Source organism: Pithys albifrons, chromosome 15, assembly GCF_047495875.1.
Source record: "Pithys albifrons albifrons isolate INPA30051 chromosome 15, PitAlb_v1, whole genome shotgun sequence".
NCBI lineage: Eukaryota > Metazoa > Chordata > Aves > Passeriformes > Thamnophilidae > Pithys > Pithys albifrons.
The window spans coordinates 15,249,923-15,275,154 of record NC_092472.1 but is presented as its reverse complement, the minus strand read 5'-3'; the positions used below and the strand labels follow the sequence as shown (position 1 = coordinate 15,275,154).

Here is a 25,232-nt window from a genome sequence, read left to right as displayed (position 1 = left end):
CCCCAACAGGATGACACTTCATGGAAAAACACACGAGTAAGTGTGAAAATGCAGGAACAGTGTGGGTGTGCACATGCATTTTCATCAGCAAAGCCTCTCACACACCCGGGGGTGGCTGCACACCCGCACACAGGCGGCACTCACTGGGGCTCTGCAGCCAGGGCTGACTCCCCAAGTGCTGCTCCCTGAACTCTGCTCCTGCTCTGGGCTATTACCAGCAAGAAACAGCCTCAGCTTTCAGGGGAAACAAGGTTTGTGTTACTCTCATCCAAAAGGCAAATATTTTGTTCTCTCTTTCCTCCCAGGGGGCCAAGAGGTTAAATTCATTACGGTTTGTGAGACCAATGGATATTAGAAGGAAGAATAAAGATGAACTTTAATGAAATCTGCTGAAATTTTTTTTGTCTTTATATCTATAAGTAAACAAGTGTTGACTGAATGTGAACAGAACCAAGTGATTAACCAACCTCAGTTTTACACACCCCAGCACTGAACTGATAAAAGGATATGAGAAATAAAATGAGCACTTTCCCTGTGCTTTCATCAGAGCTTCTCATAAAAATTTTGCAGGAGTGTTTGTAGGAGAACTGGAAACTGTTACTTTATAGACCAATATCAGCTTTATTATAATTTTGCTATATTTAGCAATATTTGGTAATATTCACCTCCAGCTGTAAGCTGTTCACAGCAATCACTTTGGAGAGTCTTATAGAGTTTGAATATAGCAGAGAAGCTGAAATGAACTCATCAGCTGAGAATTGTTTTTTTTTTTTACATTAACTAATGATACATGGAAATCAGTGGTATTTAAATCAGCACCAATAATTGAGTTATTCACCTTTAATTGATGCATATCTGAATGGAAGTAACTTCCCTCATAACGAAACCAGAAACTCAGTCAGAATAAAAAACATTAAGCCTAAGATACAAACCTGAATCCCACTGAAATCAATTTGACTTAAGTAGCTGCTCAAAGCTAAGCCTGCACTGAAGTGTTTCCTTGAAGTCTACGTGGATCCCAAACTGCCTAATGAGAAAGGCAGTGACCAATGCAGAAACTGAGCTTCTTCACATACCATTATTGTGTTCCTGTATTCCAGGAACACAGTAATAGTTTAGCAACAGTTCGTTACAGTTTGGTGAGGTGCATGGGAGAGGGAGATGACACTTTAATGCCAGGAATCTGCAGCAGAGCCAGCCCATGCTCTCCTCCCCAGTTCCATGCCACCCCACCAACTTTTACCTCTGTACAGAAGGATTTATGTGCCTGGTGAAACTAAACAGTGCTGCAGCAACCACAGATTTGATAGAATGAAGAAATAGTAATGAGAAAGTATTTAAGAAATGCTCGATCATTCTGGAAGCAATTTAGAGCACCTGGAAAAAGGAGATGGAAAAATCCTTTGAAGTTGCAACATACTTCCCAAAGCACTCCATAATTAAAAAAAACCACTGTAAAAGTAGCCCACGCAGCTCTGCTGTGGTCCTGACATGCATTGCACATCACCACACATCTGTAGTTACACGAGCACTTCCCTTCTGAAAAAACAGCAAAATTACTAGTCTTCCAAACAATAAAATTCCATCATTTTCATAGCAATTTTATTTCCAGGCAAAAGAAAACTCACTGTGCCAGAAGCACTGGGAGGGTTGACTTTTTACCTGACACCATCCTGTGGCCCAGCTAAGGCCACCAGCAAGGAGGTCCATGGAAGAAAACTCCATCAGGGTATGGAGAAAAAGAGGCTACTCCTTGCACTTCCCATCAAGCACAGGAGCACTGTTCATTAGCCTTCACCTAATCATTCCAAATGATTTACTGCACTGCTATAAAAGTAGAAACAGTCAGATTTATCCTAAAGTTTCTTATTGAAATTGCTGTAAGGATCTTATTTGTCTGTACTAGCAAAGAACTGCTTCATCAGCTGCCATGAAGATGGTTGGGAAGGGTGACATCCCATGGCCTAATACCACTCCCTAGAGACTTGTTTTTCATGAGTGCATAACCTGACTTGTTATTAAAAGCTGATTTGCAACTGAATTCTCAATCTTCCTCTTCCCAGAATATCCCCATGAATCTGCAATGCAGAATTGAGAGAAAACCCAAGACAGGAGAGAAAGACAGATGTATTTATCATGCACAGATGATGTAGGAAGGAGACAAAAAATATTGTCATCAGAGTCTTACTGACTGCAAAATAAGGGAACAGTAATTAATCAGCAAGAGTGCAGGCTGAGAGGAAATATTGATTGGATTTGGAGCAGCTTCAGTTTCCTGAAAGAACTGCTCCCCTGCAAAGGTAACCAGGAAAGTTTCTGCAAATTAGAATGGCAACCAGCCAGCCAGCAGCCAATCTGAGGGCTGTTTCAGGCAATCCAGAAAAATATACACCAGATGCATGCTGGTTTCTAAAAAGTCATTTAAATACATTAGTAAATCAATGGCATTGACAGTTTGATGGACTATGATGGAGGAGTCTTACTCTGAAATATCATTTCCAAAACCTGCAAAGCTCTGGCAACTGAGTTGTTACAATTTTATCATATTTTTAACTTTCATCTTTTAAAGAAACTTCTGGGTGGGGTTGTTTGAGCTTAAATTTACATGGATTTCTCTCTCCTGCTGGATTGGCCCCTAACCCCTCAGGACTCCTGAATGTCCTGTAAGCAGTAAGAGAAGGAAAGGCTTTTGCCCTTTTGCATCATGGAGGGGCAGGAGGTGCCAGTGACAGGACTGAGGATGGCTCTGCTCTGAGCCCTGGGTGTCTGTCAGAAAGGAGCTGGCCACCACTGTTGAGTGGAAGCAGCAACTTATTTCTGTCCCTTTAGCTGACTGGTACTTCTGGCCAGGGGGATGTCAGCACCCCTCAGTGTCAAAAAAAGGGAAACAGTAGTAGAATTTAAAACAAACCAATCAGAAAATGATGGGGTTTGCCCTGAGAAGTGTATCACAGGGTCACATAAAATGATCCCATAATTCAGCACCAAGACACTACACCTCTGCACGTCTGACCACCAGCAGACCCAAGTACTGCCAAGGGAAGGGGGCACAAGTCTCCAGCAGTGGCTGTGAGTCTGTCTGTCCACCCTGCAGCCCAGAGCCTGTTCATGATGGGACTTGTGTCAGACTGGGTTTGGCCATTCCAAGGCATTTAACTGGCACTTACAGAAACAACAACTTCCTGAGTTAAGCACATTTGGGGAGTTACCTTTCTGTCTTCCTCAGTAATAAACTGTTCTTGGCTAAGGTCATCTTTCATCTACACAGTAAGTAAAACTGTCACTACAGCTGAGTTTCTGCTTCTCCTCAATCAAGCAATACAATAAAACTCAGAGCACCTTATTTAAACAATGATTTTAAGAGAAAAGGCCAACCTTAGGGAAGTTTTAGTATAATCATTTCCTCTCAGTTGATCAGCATAACAGACACAGTAATTTAGTTGGGGAAATGTGATATTAAAGCTTACAAGCCTGATAATTTGATTGTCTTGAGAGACAAAAAATCAAGCTGGCTTTCCAGACCTCATCATAACCATCAATTAAATACTTATCATCTCTTCACTTAACAACCAAAGAACATTTAAGTAAAAACCCCCAACCTGCTCTAGCTTGTCTGTTTAATTCTAGTTCTATCATGTAAATAGTTTTACTGCTATCGAGCAACATTTTTCATGTTTGTAAGAAGGAATTCAACTGGAAATATTAAAATATTTTCAACATGCTGTTTATTTTTATCTAAAGAAAGATAAATTATTACACGCATGCAAGCAGCAAGAGCAGTTGCCAGAAAGAACAGGATTTATTCTCACCACACCTGCAATACATCAGCCACTACATGAAAATATTTCTCTTTCTGAAACAATTAGCCTAATTTGTAGTGACCTCACACAGACTTTCACAGTATTCTTCTTCTGAAGGTTATTACTTGCCCAAAATGTGATGCTCACATTTTTCCAGTACATTAACAAATAGTATTGTTTAAGAGGGGAAGAGCAGGCAGAAATATTACACCCCATACTCTGTGATTCTTGCAAACACCAGATAATCCCCCACCAGACAAAACAAATTCTTCAGGCTGCCAAAATAACTATTTCCATTTCCCAATATTCTGACAGCTTTTTACATAAATGCAGAAGCAAACCTGGCTCAGTCTGAAATCAGACCTGTCATGACAGACCCTTTCCAGTCCTTCCCACTTCCCAAAGCCCAGCACGTCAGCAGAGCCTTCATAAGGCCAGATGCACACCTTGATCTCTCCAGGGCCTAGGAGGCTGAGGGGGTTGTTCGCTTATATTTTTTAAAAAGATGAAATAAAATCTCAATTTCTGTTACTATAGTATAAAAGATAAATAACAGTATATGGAAAATGCTGGAAAAATCCTGCTGTCAGGGCCACCTCACCGTGTCTGTTGACACAATTAGAATTTACTTCTATGGTGTGGAAAAAACAATTTTTAATTATTTTTTTTTGTGAATCCAAACTCCCAACCAGTCAGTGGGTCTTCCATTAGTCCTGATTGTCTTTTGGGGAAGTCCAGCTGCCCCCCAGCTTCAGCAACCTCTTTCCTGCAGTCCTGCAGCATCATGTTGGAGCTCTGCCTGGGCAGTCATGGGACACACGCACTGACTTGGGGTACTGAGTTCAACAAACTACCCCACAAAAACGCTGCATTGAGTAGTAAATCCCAAAGACTTTACACAGTGTGAGATCCAGAGTGACCACTGCCCACTGCAGACCCAAGACCTTGACATGACAACAAACCCACCCAACTCCAAAGTTCATGGAGCTTTCAATTCCTTCCCCTCCTGTTTCACTGGGGAGAGAACAGCTTGTCCTATTTCTTGTGAAAAGAGTGCCAGAGATAGGAATATTTATAAAGAATTTGTATCTCTCTATCCAAACTGAAACATTCAAAAATCATGACTCACAATCCCCTCCCAAATCATGGGATTAAATTAACATATCATGGGACTTTGAAAGATGCTGCCTTTAAAAACTATGAAATACGTAAACTTTATGTTACTCATTGCCTAAAAATATTTACATAGCCAGAAACTAAAGATTTTTATCAACAGTTAAAAGAACCAGAAGCTCACCTAGGGAAAAAAAAAAATCATCACATATTCATAAGATTCCTGGAGGCTGGACCTTTAAAAATAGTCCAAGTGTTACAATTCATCACATGTAAATTTATGGGATCTGGCAACAATGCAGTTGTCTCCAGGGATGTTGGAAGAGGGTGAGTGCTCTCAGTTAACCTCTTTTTTTATTTTTTATTTTTTTTAATAGATACAGCATGCTGAAAGTGCCCTACTAAGTATTTCCTAAATCAGCCATTGATCAGCTCAGAGCGCTATGGAAACACAGAGCACTTCTCCATGCCCAGCCACTAAACGTTCTGATGTTTGTTAAACCAAAACTCAATGCTCTCTGAGAAAAGCCAACCAGGGAAATAAAATTACAGTTTCTGAAAGCACGTCCTTTCCATGCCTGTTGCCTGCAGCAAATGAGAGGTGGGAAGCCAGGTTTAATAAAAAGTATAGAACAGATTTGGAAGTGCCTGTTCACTATTTTTTGTTAAAGGCAAAGACAATTTCATGGGGGGAAAAAAAAATCCCCTTTACACTACAGTGGGTTTTTTTTCCAGAATGAAAACTAATTTTTAATCAAGTTTACAATCAAAAGATGGTGGGTAGAAGCAAAGATTACTTTATATTACTAAAGATTTCTTTTCTTTAGAATTTGAAATATCACAACTATTCCTACCCATCACCAACTCCTGCTGATCCAGACAAGGTCACTGCTCCATCTCAGCCCGGCCTGCAGGAGTTCAGCCTGGCTTTTCAACCCCCCAGCGCTGGCTGATGGCTTTGATTACTTTGTGCCTTTGAACCGGAGCCTTGCACAGGTGAGGTGACAGACACAAGTCTGGTGGCATCAGACACGGTGTGTGGCTTTGCTGCCAGGCAGTCCCACCGTCAGCTCCTCAAGAAGCCACTTCAGAGAGGTGTTTGCAGACACTGCTGTCAGAGCCTCCTCTCGCAGGTACCACGTGCCAGTAACTGGAGCTGATCTACAGTTTACACTTCTCTGTGTACCACACTCCTACTCCTGAGGAATATTTACCATCCAAAAACAAAAATACTGCCATAAGGTGTGAACACAATCAAGTTTCTTTTGTTTAAGGGGAAACACAGTGACTGGCTGATATTTTCCAACATGCAGTATTTTAGCAACTCCCATCCAATCCTTCTGGAATTGTGGCACTCAGGCTCCTGCATTCCCCAGCTCTGCTCCACAGTGAGCACAAAGGCAACCAGAAGAGCCCTCCCACCCCAGCACTGTACCAGCCACAAAATTAATGGGTCATTTCCAAGGTGGAAAAAGAGGTTGATTGAATGCTATTGCTTGCTTTCTTTTAAATCCCTGTTACAACCTGAACACTGAGAAATTTATATTGTTCACATGACCCTAATTTCAGTGCCTCACCTCTGTGGCTCTCTGTTCCTTCCTTCCTATGCTTGAAAACCCATTATGCTGAAATAGGATAATACTATGGTATGAGTGACAAATAACTCTGCAGTTTGGTACATACAGTTGGAACAAAAATGTAGCTATTTTGTTGTTTCCACTCAAATGACCCAGTTAATTTCAGTGTTAACATCAGCTGTCAAAACATCTACTTACCAGATTTGCATCCCTTATTTATTCAGAAAAAAAGGTGCAATATCCAAGCAGTTATCAGACAAATAGAAAACACTACACAGAATTGGTGTTTATGTTTAATTCCTGCTATTCCATCACTGTCTATCACATACTCAGTACACTAAATTCCACACTTGGTATCACATAAATAAATCTAGATAATTTGTGTTCATACCAAAGATACCATTATTCCCCTGTTGGGACTAATCCAGCCCAGCAAAGACACTCGGTGAGAAGTCTCTGTACCATGCCAGCCTTGATGTCCTTGCTGCAGCCTTTGCAAAGCCAGCACTGCCACCTGCCCCCAGCAGGCACAGCCACCTCTGCACTGCTGTGTCATTCATCACCCTCCTCTTCTACTCTGACCCAGGGACTCAGTGGGACACACTTTGTATTGGCTATCTCTGGAGCCAAGGAAACTCTTTATAGCAAAGTCAGTTCCACCATTCAGGAGATAGTTTTGCCTGCTACAATGTGTGCTTGCCCCAGGTGAGGTATTAACTCCTTCCATGTTTTTTCATCCTTGGAGGGAGAAGAACATGCTTCCATTTTCAAGGGTACAAAAGCCAGAGATGGCAGATCACATTGGCCTTCAGCTCCACTTTATCCCTCAGCCTGCCTTACCTTTATACAGGGTATCCATGTTCTCAACAGGCAGCTGCTTCTTGGCAGCTGCTCTTCGATAGACCACGTGTGTTCTGCCTCCTCCCTCCTCCTCCTCCTGGGCCCCCCTCTCCAGGGGCTCGATGAAGAACTCGTCCTTGTCCGTGCGGATCATGCCAGCCTGCAGGGACAGGGCAGAGATGGAACACTTTGCATTACTGCACATGCAGCAGACGATGGGAGTAAACAGTTCCAATATGCTTAAGCACACTTTAGTGCTCCCTGGAGGGCAATTAGGATGCAGGGAGGAAACCAGGTGAATTCTTTATTAGAGCAGAACCAAGAATCATTTCCCCAGCTCGACAAGAAAGGACAAAAGGTACAACCCTGAACCTAAAGGACTTCTCTCCTTGAGCCACATGAGTGAATTTTTAGGTCTAAGAATACGTCTAGGAAATACTCTCTCCATTAAAACACAGCTACGATGAAAGTTAATATGACCTTAACTATCCATCAGGTCCAGACGATCCTGGTGTTTACTATTTCTGCTAAATAAAAGATCAGTTCAGTGCCATAAGCTGGTTCTGATGTGTAGTTCAAGTCAAAAAATGTAGAGTCAGCCTTTCTGTTCAGAAGCAGGATGGAAAAAATACTATGTCTTACTTGCAAGGCAGCTAAGCTTTGTGATTATTCCCCCCTTGACACAAAGGGTTCAGCCAACAAAATAATCTTTCAAGAATTAGCCACAACCAGTTTTTAAAGTGTCAGTATTGCACTCCTGAAAAATAAATCTTATTCACACTGAACAAGATACCCTCACAGGAAAAAAGAAATCGTGTTCTACAGAGCACCTCCAAGGAACATCATCCAAGCAATTCTCACAGTGTTCAGGGGAAACCCTCACAAAGACTGAAAACATTAGAAAGAAAGATTTCCATCATCTTTATGAGAGTAAAACAACTTGGGCACCTGATCACTTGGGCTTGTCCCCTCTTGCAGTCCTGCCCTACTGCAGAAGGTCACAGCAGCCAAGAGCTGCTGCAGAGATGGTTGGCTTGAATCAATTTTTCTGCCCATGTTTGCACATCTGTGTTTGAGAACTCAAACTAACGAACTTTTAGCTTGTAGACAGAAAGTCTTGCTATTAACATAAACAAAACTGTTCAGATCATTATTGAGAGAAGCTCCAGTTCCAACCTTCAGAAGCTCCTTCATCATGACCCTTCCTGCTCTGCCCACTGGTGTTCCTGAAGTCATCAGAGTTTCCAGCCAGAGAACATCTCCAGGAGAACATCTCAACCCTGTGACACACTTCGTTTTGCTCTCTGAGCTTCTGAGAGCCTAAATCCTGTGTTTTCTGAAGCCCTGGCTCCTGTCTTCAGGAGAACCAGTTTTGACTCCTTTGAACACAGAATTCTCAGTTGACACAAGTATCATCGGAACACTCTTATCATATTCCTGCACTAAAGTTCTCATACAACACATATTTTTCTTCTACAAGGAGCAAACTACTTTCCTACTGCTATAAATACAGTATGTTCACTGGTTCCCTCCTTGGAAAAATGTCAGGTTCATTTGTCATGTCTTAACTTACATTAGGCAAGATTTCCAGTCCCAGAATCCATATAGACAATGTCTACACAACCAGATTGGAGAGGAAGGATTAAAGAAGCAAAATTATGTCAAAACAATTTAAATTGATGCCATCCTGCCTGGATAGAGGAAACTGAATTTGAAATCATGTCCTGTTTTCTTCTTATCTAATTTATATTCTACATCAGACATAGAAAAGGTGAGACAGGCTCAGTAGCTCAAGGAAGTCAAGACAACCAAGAAAATAAGTGCTGAATCCAGAGAGACAGCAACTGATCTTTTACTGTAAAGTGAAATATATGAAAAATTCAGAGGTAATGCTACTCCTCTTTTAATGTATATTCCAGTTGCATTATACCACATTTCTTCTGGATATTATTAAATATTATATCCAAAAATCATGAAATCTTTTTATAAAAACATCAAGAAGCAACAAGCATTTGCAAGCTCAGCTGCTCAGGGTATGATGGACACACCATATGTAGGCCCAGGAGAAACACACCAAGATCTCGACTGTCATGTCAAAAACTGATTGGAAAAACTGTGATTTTGGTTTTTGCTAGGAAATAAAAACCCAAACCCATGGTTGTGCACATGTCCCTAGGTATTTCTGGATTTGTTAAACCTAGTACTAACTAAGCATCTAATGCCAGACCTTAGTTTAGAATGCAGACCATAATTCAGGATACTGGGGGAAATGCTGCTGTCCACTGCATGCAGCAGAGAATATTGATGCAAGTTTGGAGGAATCTAGATCTTCTAAGAAAATTAACAGATAAGCAACTTTTACAGTCAGTAGTTGAACTAATTAGACAGAAGAACAACTGTTACAGGTGACCTTTAGCTTCCAGGGCAGAGTGGCCTTTTGGAAAAGAAAACAGCTGGTCAGAGTGAATTCTGTCCCCTGAAAAAATGAAGGTGACGCCTGAGAAACACATCAACTGTTTTTGGTTAGAATTATCAGGAAAAGATGTGTGTTTGAACTGCTAGAGAAATATATATTCTTACATATTGCATGTCCTGCACAGTCTGATTTAGCCAACATATTGTTATGAAATAAAGTAAGAAAAAATGGCTTTTTCAGACTTTGAGAAGAAATTTCATTTAGATGGCAAGGCAGAGTTCCTACAGCAATCCTCAGCTCAAGCCATCTGCCTAATAGTATAACCACAGTTATAAATGATTCATTAAGAAATACATGGGGCTCCTGAAAGTCTCCACCACACATTTCCTTGCTGCTCTGAGCAAGACATTTAACCCCTTTACTTCCATTTCTCCACCTGTGAACCAGCATAACAACAGTCTTGCAGGGTAACTACATGGGCTGATTTGTTGGTTTGTTTTGGGTTTTTTTTCCAAATGCTTTGAACATGAAAAGCTCAAGATAAATCACCTATTGCAGTTTTTCTGATGCTACTCAGAACAACCTCAGAAAACCACCAGGAAAGAGATCAACTTTTAGTTATCACCTTAGCACCAGCATTGTGCTCAGCCAAGCAGGCAACACAAGGCACCAGGGATTGCTCATGTCCTTCACCTTCATCAGTCCCATTCCTGCCCACAGGTGCCATCACCCTTGTGCCAGCCTGCCATGCCAAGGCAACTGCAAACAACCAAGTTTATGATGGCAACAGAGAGCATTAAAGTTGCTGCAATTTCCTGGAGAATGCCTCTGGGTGACTAAACCAGAAATGCCGTATTTTTTGAGCACACCTGCACCTTTCCTGTGACTAGAAAGGCTTCAGATAATTCTTGGACCATCTTCATCTGGATATTTACTCCAACAGACAAGAAAGTAGAATTAAGGCTTTCAGTTACCAGTTTGCCCAAAAGTTCTGTGTGGAATCACGTTAGTTGCTTTCATGAACTAAGAGTTTAAAAGTATCTGCTGCCAGCAGTGTTTTTCTATCCTGCACTGCCCACCCCCCATCCCAGGAATGTATCTCCAGGAGTTATGGATTAGGAGTGCCCCCCCTGCACTATGACCCTGCAGCCACATACCTGCTATGGAACACAGACTTAGGCATGGAACTGTACATCTCTATGGAAAAGAATTCCAATTTTGGAAAAGAACACTGAGCTGTTACCTCTTCCCATCCTCTTCTGGGACTTTTAACTTGAAACTGAACTGAATATGGGAATATTGTTAAATAACAATGGCAGCAGCAACTGTGTCCTGTGACTAATGAAAATATAAATTAATGGAAAAAATGTTTGCCTTTGGAATGCACCAAACAGCCTGTAATATCCCACCATTTCCCAAAGCAGGACATCCCCAGGCCTTTCTTCCAAGGGCTTTTAGATCCCAAATGCAAATTACTCAAGTCAAGCACTGCTTGGCACTCATTAATATGCATTAAGGACTAGAGAAGAAGACACTTAATCAAAAGGAAATGGCAGTTCAGAGAATCAAAACCTCTGCTAAGGTTACCAAGGCAGTTATTTAGAAGTGAAAGATACATAGGAAAAAACTCACAAGGAAGGCAGAGAGCAACTGTCCCGTCTAATTATAACACAAATTATATTGATAAACCACAAATTAGTCCATTGCAACACAGAGGGTTGGGGTTTAGAGTTCCAGTAATCTCTTTCAGGGGTAACAGGGTTCCTATACATCCCTTATGACCTCCTTCCAAGGTTTCCAAGGACCACAGGATCTACATACACTGGCAATGGGAGCAGCCACATGGGCTTTCTACCCAAGTTAACTACACTAATCCCATCCACCACGGTGGAGATCTCCTCTCCAGCCCAGGAGACCTGCCAGAGCTTTGCCACCACACCACAGAGCTCAGCTGAAAAGCAGGTTTCCTTTCCCATCTCCTCAACAGTCCCAACTGCTCTTGCATTTCTAAAGACCTTCTTTAGAAGCCTAATTTGACAGAAAAACTGCCAGGCATATTTAGATCTACAGAAAACTCCAGGTTTTAGAGCATCAGCTCCTGTGGATAATTAAATGTCTCTCTGGCTCTGCACTTGGTGAGTGACTTAATTGTCTCCTCATTCCCATTCACATCACAGTTCCCTGTTCTGGGCTGTAATGAAGTAGCCCATCCTGCTGCTGCTTCAGGACTCCACAGCCTCGGCCCATCCTGTAACCACAAGCTTAATTAATGCTCGTTTTCTTCCTCATTAGTACAGCTCTACAAAGTTTCTCATTGCCTTATAAATGCAGATTTACTTTCCAATCTCCGAGCACATGATACAGATAGGAAGACAGAATTAAATGGAAGCAAACATAAAATTAATATTAAAAAAATTCCACATGTCTGCTTCATTAATTACATCAGTAACCTACAAAACCAGAGTGTTTCAGAAACTCTTAGAAACAACAATCTTAAATAGAGAGAGCTTTGGAGGTTTTGAGTATTTTATTCTTAAAAAGGTGACTAGTCAAATGATATCCCTGTGCAAGAACAAATTCTAAATACAGACTTGAATTTCATATTATTTTCTGGAGACAAAAGGAAGATATAAACTATCTAATATACTATCAGCACCTGGGTTATGAGCCTGCACTCCCTGTGATGCCAATGAAGACTCCAGAAGTGAATTTGCAAGATGGGATCCTTCCAACAATCAATTCAGAGAGAAGCTGAAAGAAATTTGCATTTAGCTGTGTAGTTGCCAAAAATACACTGTAGGTGACTTGAAAGAGAAAATATTTATATCTTCAGGACAACATATTGGACAAAACCTAATTCTGTGTTTGTATCAATGTTCCTGTATCCTAAATACACAACTGTTGTACATTTGACCAAACTGGCATTGGTACAGCAGAGAATTAGAAAGCAAATTCCACAGGCTACTTTTATGATCCTTCTCTAGGTCTCAGAACCACAGGAATATGCTTTTTCCAAACAATAACAGACATGTCCTTCCAACACTAAAGCCATGTATGGAAATGCTTTTTGCTCAATCATTAGAATGGACCTGGTGCATCAGAAGCTCCAGTGACTGGAGCAAGACCACCTGGGAACTGAGGCAAAGCAAAGGACATAACATAGACCTTCCAAACTCATCCCTGCCCACGTGGGATCTCTCAGTGTTTTCCCTTCTGCAGTGTATTCATTCCCCATCACACAGTATGTTGATTCAGAACAGATGCACCTGGCATTTTGTTTCTATTCAGCTTAATTCACTTAGATAACAATGAAAAAAAAAACATAAAACCCCTCATTTCATATTTGCATTTGATTCTTTGAGACCATGCCTTGAACTACTGAAGCATTGCAGTGCTGCAAATTCATCTTCCTTTTCAGTGAAATGAGGTACTGAAGAATTGTAGCAAATTTTCGGAACATAATGGCTCTTACTTTGCTGGGTGCTGCTGCTGCCCTAAAGCTCCACTGATCTTTTCAGGCTGGAGAAGGAAGTTTTCAACTGATCATATATATATTTATTACTGTTAGTATTTTTCAGCTTCTTTCCAAGTTGGTTTGCAATTAAGTTGCTTTATTTTTGCATATTCTCAAAAAAAAAAAGGCAAATAATTATGGATACACATAGGAATGGCAGAGCCAGAGAGACAGAGCCTGCTGGGTAAGCCTATGGAAACTGTGTTTTCCTGAGGGCCCCCATTTATCTTCTGCAGAATAGGGATAAGGTCACATTTTATACTGCACTTTGAGATCTGCTAATGAACAGCCATAGAGGAGCTATTCTGCAGGCTGCTTTCTACAGCCCTTGTGCTCAGGGGAGGGTGGGTATCCATCCATTCATGCACCCACACACTTCCACTGCTGCCAAAAATAAAACCTGGCCCCCAGAGCCCAGCTCAGTGACTACACAATTGCAGGTGTGATTGATAGCAGCAGGGGGACAAATCTGAGCCTATATAACTGAAGTTATAAGAGCTGCTTTAGTTTATAACAGATGAGAATCTGGACCCAAATCTTGCAGTTGTATGGCATAACCCATTTTAGAAACTCAGAAGGCTTTTCTGTGGTTTTTAAGGGACACAATAGTGAGACAGACTCTGTCTCATTCTCACTGAACCATCAGGAAAACAGACACAATTTCACAAAGTAATGCCAGCAGATTTTCAGACAAGGGTCCTGGCCACAATGCCTGGCTTTCACCAGTGAGCAATGCTAAAAACATCGCTTCCAGCTTTGGTCTTTACAAGAAAATTATTAAATTCTCACCTCTGCCACTCAGCGCCTGCCCAGGGCCAGCAGCACCAGCAGACCAAGGCCATGACCCCAAGCACCACTTCCCTCCAGTGAATCTCCTGCCCCATCCTGGCAGCCACTCACTATTAATCCTTGTAGATCACAAGCAGTAAGTCTCATTTTCAAAGAGTTTAAGTCATATAAACCCCACAACTTTCTATATTTGCCATAGATACTCCTTTTGCAGAGTAGAGCCTGCACAAGTGTATCAGAGGCTTCAGAGCAGGCAAGTTCAGAGCTGGGAACGGCACTGCACCTTTGCCAGGGTGGCTTCCAACTTTCAGGTACCTCCAGCACCACCAGCAGGAACCTCATCTCCAATGAGTTCAGCTGCAAGAGCTGTTAAAATTCTGTAGCTTTTTAACAGAGATAAGCAGGTCTTTTACCTAAAATAATGCTTAAGCAAGAACATTGTGGAAAGTCTTTAGGCTTGATGTCCACAGGTACGTGTAATTCCAAGTGGGGAAGAGGTGAGTTATTAAATAGCTGTTAAGAATGAAAATGATAAATGCAGCAGAACTTGCAGACTCAGGGGATTGTGAACCTGATTGCTGTGTAGTAATTGCAGTTCTCTGCAAAAGAGTTTCTCAATTTTAATCTTTCAGGGAGGAAAAGCATGAATATCAAGTCCATGAATGTGCTAACAGCAAGATCCAAAAAGATTAACTTTCCCAACTTTAACACAAGGAACCATTTGAAATAAAGCATTTCTGAGGACACACTGACAAAACACATAGTTGAGTCCCAGCCTCAGCAATAAAAATTAATTGACATTCGGCAAGAAAACAAAACAAGTCTGACTGGAAAGCTCTTCAGCTCAAACCTTCACAAAATGGGACAGTTGCTACACAAGTTTCTTTTCAAAAATATATTTGCTTAAGGCACAAATCACCACTCACTGAAGTCAACGGGTGTCACACTCATAAATCTCAAGGCCAAAATTTATAAATGATGCATAAATATTATAGCAGCTTAGTCTGATGTTCTATATAAAACAGGCCAAAAACTTTCACCAAAGCACCACTGCAGCCCCCCAAAAAGTGTCTTTGTCCTGAATTCAGCAGGGCTGGATCAGCTCCATTAGTAGGTAGCAAACAGTCCATGTCTTTGCTACGGTAAAGGAGATAAAAAGATCCAGACCACAAACTCTAGAAAAACATTTACTATATTAAAAATAAAGTTTAATATATCAAATTTATCTGAGCAAAAATTTAGCATTTAAAGTAATTTAAACTTATAAAAATCCCAACTCTCCCTTGAGAAGATGTCCTGCAGCAATGCATATTCCAGAGGAGGGTGTGGACTGCAGAGCATAAGCAGGAGCCAAACTCTGGCCTGGGCCATTCCCATCTCCTCCTCCTCCCAGTGCCACCCCAGCCCTTCTCACACAGCAGCTGCAGTGCCCACACAGCGAGCAGGTTCGTGGGACTCATCCCAAAATCCCCACCCTAGTGAGACGTGCACCTTGGCAGAACTTGGTGTGTCTGGTCTGCAGCCTCTGACATTTGCTGCTCCGGGGAAAGCAAGACCCCCAACAGGTAAGAATTCCCACCTGGAGGAGCATCTCACACCCACTCCATACTGTTCCATGCAACAACTCACAACCCAAATCCAGCCACAGGGCCAGATTCATGGCTTGGGAAACACACAGGGTCCCTCTCTGCCAAATGCAAGTTTTACTCTAACAGGATGCCCGGAAAGGTGCAGGGAAACAAAAGTAACTAAAGGTTGCTGCAGCTGAGGCTTGTTTCTCTGTTCACATCCTATAGACAGACGTATTTTAACTTTCTTTCTCTTACCCTGTGTTGGAGAAATGAGCCTGGAAAGCTGTTATCCAAATGGGAGCACGAAAAACTGATGAGAGATGAGCTTTCAATTTTATACTGCACTCAGTTGTAGGCTCCCAGTACAAGATGTCAACAAAGTGCAAGATACAGTACAGAAACTAAAATAATTAATCCCTGGAGGAACAGGCTTATTAAGAAGGATTAAATCAAAGAATTAATGTGCACTATTTGTCTGTATGACAAAGAGGAAGGGAGGCATATAACAACTCTCCAAGATCTGAAAGCACAGAGAATAAGAACTGTCTGGACATAACAGGAGAAAAAGAAAGAAAGAAAATCTGACAAATTTTATCCTGTAATGTTATAAGCAGTCTTATGCAAAAACAACTCAAAAGCTTGTCCTGAAAATTATTTAAATTAACATTCCTGATTCTTTACATTGCTGGTACCTACCATTCAAGGAAGAAGGTTTAGTCATTGCACAATAACAAATACATTTTAGCAGACTTCTTCAGAGGAAGAAATAAAGAATATCAGCTGAGTCCAACACAGGCTCAGGGAACTCGACAGTAACTGGTGGTTTGTGTCCTTGGAAAAGCAAAATCTAACATGAGATAATTTAAGACACCAAAGACATTTGTTCACTACTGGCTGCCTTTGAAGACAAGACAAGGCCTCACGTGGAGATCTGGTCCAACAGAATGTGGCTCATGTGATTTTCTCTTTTCCTCATTTTGAGCACCTCCACTTTTTTATGGGTTTTGCTCTTTGTGTTTTACCTGATCTTTTTCTCCTCCATTCCTTCCAAGGCCAAAGCTACTAATAAAACAATTTAATATTGTGTGAATTGAAGAACAGGAATGTTCTCTCTGCCTTTTCCTTAGACTATGGCTCCAGTAACCATAAACTTTTCACCACACTCCAAGCAGCACAAAAGAACTTTAATTACCCACACGCAGACACAAAACTCTAAAGGGCAAAAGCACAGTTAGGCAATAACTGTAGAAACCTGAAAGAACAGCAAGTGTGGAAGTAGAAGGTAGACTGTTAGAAACATTTTGTTGTGGGGAACAAAAAGCATCCATATTCATAGGCAAAAGTTAAAAGAAATATCTGTGTTTTCTCAAAATAAATAGAAATGAAGATCCAGCAGCAACCAAATAGTTGGAAGTTGGACACACATCAAGTCAAATGAAGCCTACAAAGGACACACTCATGAACATAAGAGAGTAGGGAAAATACGTGGAAGGCAAGAAGCATAAATCAGCTGTAAATCTTTCAGAACTACTAGAAATCAAATTACACACCATATGTCAGTGGGCTAATGTATTCACACCAGTAGAGCTGGGTTAGCACATTCTGGTAAGTTTACAAGTGGTGTGTGTTTATTTGGACAATACTACTACCACAGAAGACAGTAAGGAAGTTCTTCAAGAGGTGGTTTCCATACTTTACACGTCTACTGTAAAATTATGTGCCTTTCTTATTTAAAGTTGCCTTGAAAACCCATGAGATTATTTTATAATTAAACAGACATTATTAATTTAGATTGCTAGGCAGAGAGAGAAAAGAAATTTGGCAGCTCTTGAAACAACATTGCTTAGAAACTTCTCAAAGTCAATTGTCCAAATACAGTTACAAGAACTACAAGCCAGGAATCTGAATCAGAGAAAATATTACACTAAGAAATACAGTTATCTCCCTGTATAAATGCAAAAAAATGTTAGTTTTCAAAAGAAATTATCAGATAATCTGCATCAACTCCATCACCCAAACTAAAGTCAGTTATTGCAATCATATCTTTAAGTCCTGCCTATACTTCCAAGTATTACACTTACAAAGGAGGACAACAAATCCTCACTCTTCCACTTTCAATTTGCTACATAATTTAGGTTAGAGATAGCACTACCAGGAGCCCAAGAGACAGAACTCAGGAAGGAAGATCAGGGAATAAATGCACAGGAACCTGTCACATAGAAGCTAACACTGACAAAGACCTGAATAGCTTTGTCAGAAACATTTAACCAACCTACTCATCCTACAAAATCCTGAATTAGCTACTTCCAACTCAGGTAAAGGATGAACAACAATTGCAACAAGTTCAATGAAGATTTCCTCTCACTCTACAAAGTCAGGCAGCACCAAAACAGGGAAGGAAAAAAAAAGGATGTTTAAATATGGGATAAAAAAAGACAACAGATGGCATTATTTTGTTCTTACACAAGGCACTGGTATATCTGCATTGAAAACACTGGATACAGGATGCCTGCAAATACAACCAAACTGAAATGTTTCCAAAGAAGTTGAAGGAGAATGACCAGCACCTCAAAACCACTTCACCATTTCACCAGGGAGAATGAAAATGTTAGATATTTATTTTAATATGAATGAGAAAGACAGAGGAAAACAATTAAAGGTATAATAAGGAATACCTGAAAGTCATCTCTTCATTTCACATTAAAGAGAAAGAGATTCTCAATTAAATTAAAACATGCTTTCCCCTGCCTCCTTCTGCCTAAAACAAATCACAGAGTAACTCCACAGTTTTTATTCTCTAGCTGACATCTCACAGCAAATTAAAGAGCATTAATACAAACAGTGAGGAGCCCAGAAGCTCCAGGGTGCCCCAGAAAGAACAGAAGCAGGTCTGGACTTCTTGGTCTTGGACTCCTGCCAGACCAAAAGACTTTATTAAATGAAAATGCCCAGAGGATCCTGAAGAGAAAAATCTCTTTTAGTTTATTTGTTTAACTAGTGATACTGCTCCATATTTGTGGGTTGAATTTGCACTGGTAACATGTTGTTTTTACCAGTCTGTGTTCCAGCTGACCCTGGTTTCACAGGACTTACACCTACTGTGACAGTTTTACAACCTGTTGTAGCTGCCCCACGCAGCACAGCCAGAGCCAGGCTGTTCTTTTGGTAACACCATCAGGTTTCGTAGCTCTCCTTCAACAGGTCTCAAATTCTATTTAGGTACCTCATCTCTATGGTAACTGCCAACTCCACGTTGCCTCTCAGCACCGTGCTGGAGGAAAGCAATCCCCCACCCCTCACTGGGCATATGACATGAGAGAAAACTGGACAACTTGTCCAAGGAACCAAGTGGCAGAGATGGGAAATCAAATGACCTGAAGACCAAGTCCAGTGCCTGATCCACAAGATGCCTTTCCCACTCCTCCCTACCAGCAAAATCACACACTCCAGGCAGCTCTCAGCATCAGAGTCACTTCCAACCATAACACAGTTCTCAGGTCACAAAGAAAGAGCATTATGGGATATGTCATTACACTCTCCATCCCTGTTCTACTCAGCTGCAAGAAGCTGGTCAGTGAAAAAACCCTCACCCCCAGCATGGTCATTGCACTGCAACCAGGAGCTTAACACAATTAGACTTTCATGGGATTCATCTGAACTCTGGGGAAGCAGGAATTTCACAAAGCTCTAGAGGTTGTTTTAAAAAGTTTTCCAGGTTTTATCATTTTTCACACAGTCTGCAATTCTCCTTCCTGGCTTTTGAAAAATGACACACAGCTGTGCTTTGGATCACAGCTGGGACTTTTGGCAGCAGGCACAGGAGGCCCAATGCTCTCCTGCTTCTCAGTAGCAAGGAGGGACCAGTCCCCTTCACTGGCATGGCAAGGTACAGCATTGTGGGCTCCTGCTCTGCCACAGCTTTTCTGAACTATGAAATATCCTCTGGATCTTCTCTCCTGAGCAGAATCAATGGGGAAAAATGACCACACACATGAAAGGCAATAGGGAAGATACATGAAAAAAATCCTAAGGAGTGTTCCATTTCCCCCCATTTGAAGGCAGTTTTCTTCCTTATCTTTGTTACTTCAGGTTTTTGTTTTGTTATATTTGGTCTGTTCTGATGTTATTCAGGCTCCTACCAATTCTCAGCATCTTATTTTCCCATCCATCTTTTCCACAGATTCTGAACATATTTTTTGCCTTTTCCAAAGTGCTCACTGGGTTCCATGTCATTGCAGAACAGATGGCACAGCACTTACATTTGCTTTAGTAAACGGACAAATGTGACTGCTTTGTTCCACTCTGCTCACACCTGTGCTCAGTGGAGGACTGTGCCCCTGCCAGGCAGCCAAGGGCAGGATGCTGTGGCCATCAGCTGGCAGTGGGGCAGGACCAGGCACTCGCCAAATCTCCCAGAGCTGATCTGGCACTTGGGCAGCATTGGTGGGCACAGACACAGCACCTCCCAGTCAGCAGCACAAGAACCAAACACCAGTAACCACCTTCCTCCCAGGCCCACAGGAATAACAAACCTTGGGAAAGCCTTGAAGTGCAAGGGGGGTGAGAAGAACACAGAGCACAAAACGAAAAGATACTCTGAGTCTCCCAGAAGAGCCCGAGGACAAGTACTGTCATTTTTAGCCATATTTCAACTTCTTAAACAGCATCCCATCAGTCACAATTACAGTATGAGGAAGGAACCTGTTCCATCTTGGAAAGCCAGAGGTCATTTAGCCTCATGACAGTAGACTGATCAGACCCAGCTTCTCTCACAGAGTACAGAGCAGTGAGAATTAACCCCTGTTCTGCCAAGGGCTCTGCTGTGGTGGCAGACACGTGCACCATCCCTGTAAATTTTCACTGGTCATGGGTGAAACAGTCTTTAAAACCCCAGGTATGGCTAGGAAACATCATGTTTATAGAGAGGACTGCACTCACTCTTCAGGTGGGCTCTTTCTTTGCCCACAAAGCACAGAAAGGGTCAACAGTGGCATCTCCAGAGGAGTTCCTCAGTTAGTGGTCCAGAATTCTTCTGGGCATGAGAGAGAAGATGGTAAGTTTGTACTTCCAACTGATCACATCAGCAACCAAAGGTGCATTTTAAGGAGCCTTTTCTCCTTCTCCACAAACCCATCAGCCCATTTCAGAGGGACCACAGGGAAATACTTCAGGCCACTTCAATTCATCAAGGAATTTTCAGATACACATTTTTAGTTTCCATTTGGGGGAATGCTCATTTTGGAAACATGATAAACTACCAGGAGAAAGGGAGGTCATTTTTCAACCCCTGGGCATAATCCCAGAGGAGAAAGAGAGGAAGTATAAGGAAGGTTAATGAGTCCTGAGGTCTTGCTTTTGGGGAAAAAAAAAAACAATGTAGAAGAAAGAGATTATTAAAACACCTGTGTGGTCCCAGAGCTCAGATTCCTCCCGGGTATTGACATTGGTCTTGTGATCCTCAAAGTGCTACGTTTGGGATGTCTTCACTTTATCAGTCAGTGTTAATATAGACAAAATTTTAAATGCATTAATGCATCTTTGGTTATAAACATATGAGAGCATTCACAGGAACCAAAGGATTTCAGCATGAACCAACATTTTCATCCACTCATTAACTCTGACATTCACAAGTGTGTTGTGTTTGTAACTGGTCACTAAATGTAATGACACTTAATAGCTCTGATAGAAACAATCCTTGGGAGCTACTTCCTAACTTGGGCAATGAGGTAGAAAAGAAAGCAGAGTAGTGAAAGACAACATTTTTCTATAACTTTTTAAGGGTTTTCTTACAGAGGTACTGCTGATTTTTTATAGTTTATTGGAGGAAAAGAAAAAGTCATTTAACTTCAGTCTCAGAGGAACTGAAAACTACATTTTTTTTATTTGACTTTCTCCAAGTCTCTTTATGTATCCCTCAAGAGTGCACAAAATTTTGCTTTTTTCCACATCTTGCAGAGATATTTTTTAAAAATTAGCATAATGCTTTAAAATTAATTGCATTTTTAAAATAAGAATAACTCCAACTTTCTTGCAGGCAGCTACTGAAGTGAAACACATGATTATGCAAACCACAACCAATATTTTGGTGCCAAAAATACAGCTCAGCAGAGAGATGTATAAATACTGGCCAAACCTTGGAAAATTCAAGTTATAGAAGTAGATAACAGAACTCTCCTTTCAGCAGCTATTCAAATTTCCTTCCTTTTTAACTTCCTTGGAAAGGAATCAATTAAAAACCAAACATTAATTCAACTCCTGCACCATCCCTTTTTATTACTTTGCTCTCATGGGGGAAACTAAATCACACCTTAAAAATTCTCCTCAAAGTCTCCTTTCAGAAAGCAAAACCACTTGCCATGGCCACAACTCTCTGTGCTCAGCTCCTGTGCCCATAAATGCAAGACCCCAGAAGCTGCACAATTCAGGGAGCAGCGTTTGGTCTTGGGGACTCTGCTCTTCTCCAGGACTTCCCCTTGACTTTGCAGCAACTAAGACACTTGGCACAAAAGGAAGATGGGTGCAAATAGAGGGGTTTCTGATTTTACAGGGGATTCACAGGGGAGAAATTGCCAAAAGACCCATCTACTTTCAAGCTCCTTTTTGCACCCTGCCAATGTAAACTCGGGTATTTGCACGTTTCTGGCCAGTACTTGTACAAATTTTATAGACTGCTAAAATAACATGCAGGGACTCTTAACTGCAATTCATTAAAAAAGAGCTGAAATACAATGAAATCTTTTTATGCATGAAAAAAGCAAAGTTGTTTTTGAAACCTGGACCTACCCTTCAGAGAAGAATACAGGCAAAGACAAGCCAGATATCTGGCATGTACCTCTAAAATGACAACTGGGGCCTGATATTGGGAGGGCTCTGTGAATTTAATGGGTAAAAAAAACCAAACAAACCAAACAAAAAACCCAACCAAACTGATTGAAATAGAATATAAGTACCACAGACCAACTTTGCAGTACATATACATGTAGAGATCAGCACAGACCATGTTGATTCCATTATCTAATGTGACTACAACATTTTTCAAAAGCATTTGATTCATATGGAAAACATGTGGATAGAGAAGCCTCGAAAGAAGCTCCCCCATCTGTCACCTCTCCCTCCAGTAACTCCTGTCTCACTCACTAGTCATGCTAAGCCTGCAAGTCTTCTTAGCAAGGAAAGGATTAGTCATACTCTCAGTTCTCACTGGAAATGCCCAAACCAGAATAGTCAACACTCTTAATATCAATACACATGGCTGTAGCAAAGACCTTGGGTGCTTAAAAAAGCACATCCCTCCATGCAGTACTGACCTATAGGGATCTGATCTCATTCTACTACTATACAGATGATGGGTGAGTTATTGAGCTGATTTTTTTTCACTTGTCCTCCACTGAGCTGTTTTGCATCTCTTCAGTTAAGCAACACAGATAAGACCTCGGTCCTCTTGAGTGAGCTAATACTCATTAATAATACACGTAGGTTTATTGGAATTTGTTCTTCCTCTTTTCTCTGACCCAAATATAAGGAATTGTGCACTGAAAACAAAATATATATATAGATATATTTAGGGGGTTTGTCTTTTTGTGCATTTCAAACAGCGCAATTTGCCTCCCCTACACACCCCATTTAAGGATGTATATGTCACATCAAAACAGGTTATGTTCATCTCATCTATTATTAACTAAGAAATTTCTGTACAGATTTGACTATATGTTTACTCTGAAAACCTACACAGTGCAATCTACAGCTAAGAGCAATAGTAGAACACCTACATAATCAGAGAAAATGCAGGAAGAATTCTGTAAAGCAAATGAGCAAAAGCTAAATAGATCCTATTATATTGCTCTGACTCTGTGGAAAAGGGAGAACAAATATTGAACATGCAATATTACCATTTATTTCTGCTGAAGTAGCTCGGGACTAAAGAGGCATTGTGTAAATATACAACCCACAAATCACTGATGATCAAATACAGCCCTGCACACAAGGATTAGACACAGAAAACAAGCCAGGAGTGGGGTAAACATCAGGTAAGCAGGAAGAATTAGGATGTGCTAATACACAGCAGCTGGAGAGCCTGAGTTTGCCTGACTGGAGTGCAGGTGCACATGGCAGGGGCTGCACACACTGTTCCACAGCCCTTGTGCTTGTCTCCTGCCTGCTGCAGCTTGCACAGGGATCACAGGATCATTTAGGTTGGAAAAGACCTTTAAGACTATCGAGTCCAACTGCAAAATGTGCAATGCAAGGCACAGAGCCCCAGGGGCCGAATCCATATGGGAGGCACATGTCAGGCTGAGGGCATAACCATGCGAGAAATGATGAAAAAGCAGCACAGGTTACAACAGATTGCCCGTTATCAATTCAAATGCGACAAACCATCGCCGAGGGCAGTACTATTTCGAGAAGTGTCTACCTGGCAGGGGAGCAGCCCAGTCCAGGGGTGTGGGCTGCCAGTCTGTGCTTTCCTGAAGTTGCACTGTCAGGACTCATCCAGCAGCACACAGTTGGGATAAATAACACACATTTCTTCAAGTTCTTATGGGAGTTTAAACTGCATTTATAATGACAACTTGATCACTGAGACAGACCGGAAAAAGAGGCGTAAAAACAAGGTGTTTCACAGGTCAGCATCACTTCCCAGCTTGCAAGGGTCCCCTACCCAAGCATGGTGTAAAAACGTGGGCAGCCTGAGCCTCTGCAGCCAGCAAACCTGGGGCAGGCAACACACAGCACCCTGCCAAATAAGCAGCAGCATACATGTCTAATGCCTTTAATTTTGTATATTGCAAGCTGGTGCAGTAAAAAAGCCCATTCTAAAGGGCAAAAGGAAAATTTGGAGCAATTTCTACAGATCAGTGTGCATGGAAATATTACATTTGCTCCCAGTTTAGGAAAAGTGTAAAGGTACATGGTTCTCATCAGCTGACAAGATTTGTGAAAATTATGGAAATGATAGTTGAAGGAAACTAATTCTTCCTACTGTGCAATTGAGTCCATGTTTTAAAAACAAGTAAAACTAAAACTAAAAATAAAATAAAGTACCCACAAATCAGCAATCTGCTTATAGAAAATTTTATGCACTCTACACCTCACATGAACTTGTTCTGACCCATTACTATGAACAGAGAAACACACAAAAAGTCAGAGTTCTTCATTCATTCTGCAAACTTAAAGCCTGAAAAAGTCAACACTGGAGTCTGGTAATTTTGGCATGATGGAGATGGCCTTTGTATATTGGTTACCATGAAAATCAGAAGTTCAGTTTCAAAGTAGGTAGAAGATAGAAACAAATTCAACAGTTTATTTTTAATATTGAAATTGCTTCCTCTGCCTTCTAATGAAATATTTTTGGCAGAACAGCTGGCCAGAGCATAAGATTCTGACAAATATTACAATATTCCCATACACTCATGAATCAAAATACCCTGGAATCTTAGTCAATTCTTTCAAGAAAGCAAAAATCAGCAAGTTATGGTAATTTAATGAAAATATAGGAAAATAAATCCTTGAATTTCTGTCCAGTGTAACAGATGAGCTTCTGAACATCAACTTCTCACAAAAAAATCTCTTATAAATGAGCTACAAAGTAAGGATTGCTGGCAGAAGTTATTT

At 41.1% G+C, this 25,232-nt stretch overlaps 1 protein-coding gene across 1 annotated transcript in view; it reads right to left on the bottom strand.

Annotated features, from left to right (window-relative positions):
* ADAMTS2 (ADAM metallopeptidase with thrombospondin type 1 motif 2) overlaps positions 1-25,232 on the bottom strand; it is a 173,662-nt gene that overhangs the window by 103,837 nt on the left and 44,593 nt on the right. Inside the window, exon 3 of the mRNA XM_071570373.1 lies at positions 7,331-7,490. Coding sequence (XP_071426474.1) covers positions 7,331-7,490 — 160 coding nt within the window. The remainder of the gene's footprint in view (positions 1-7,330; positions 7,491-25,232) is intronic.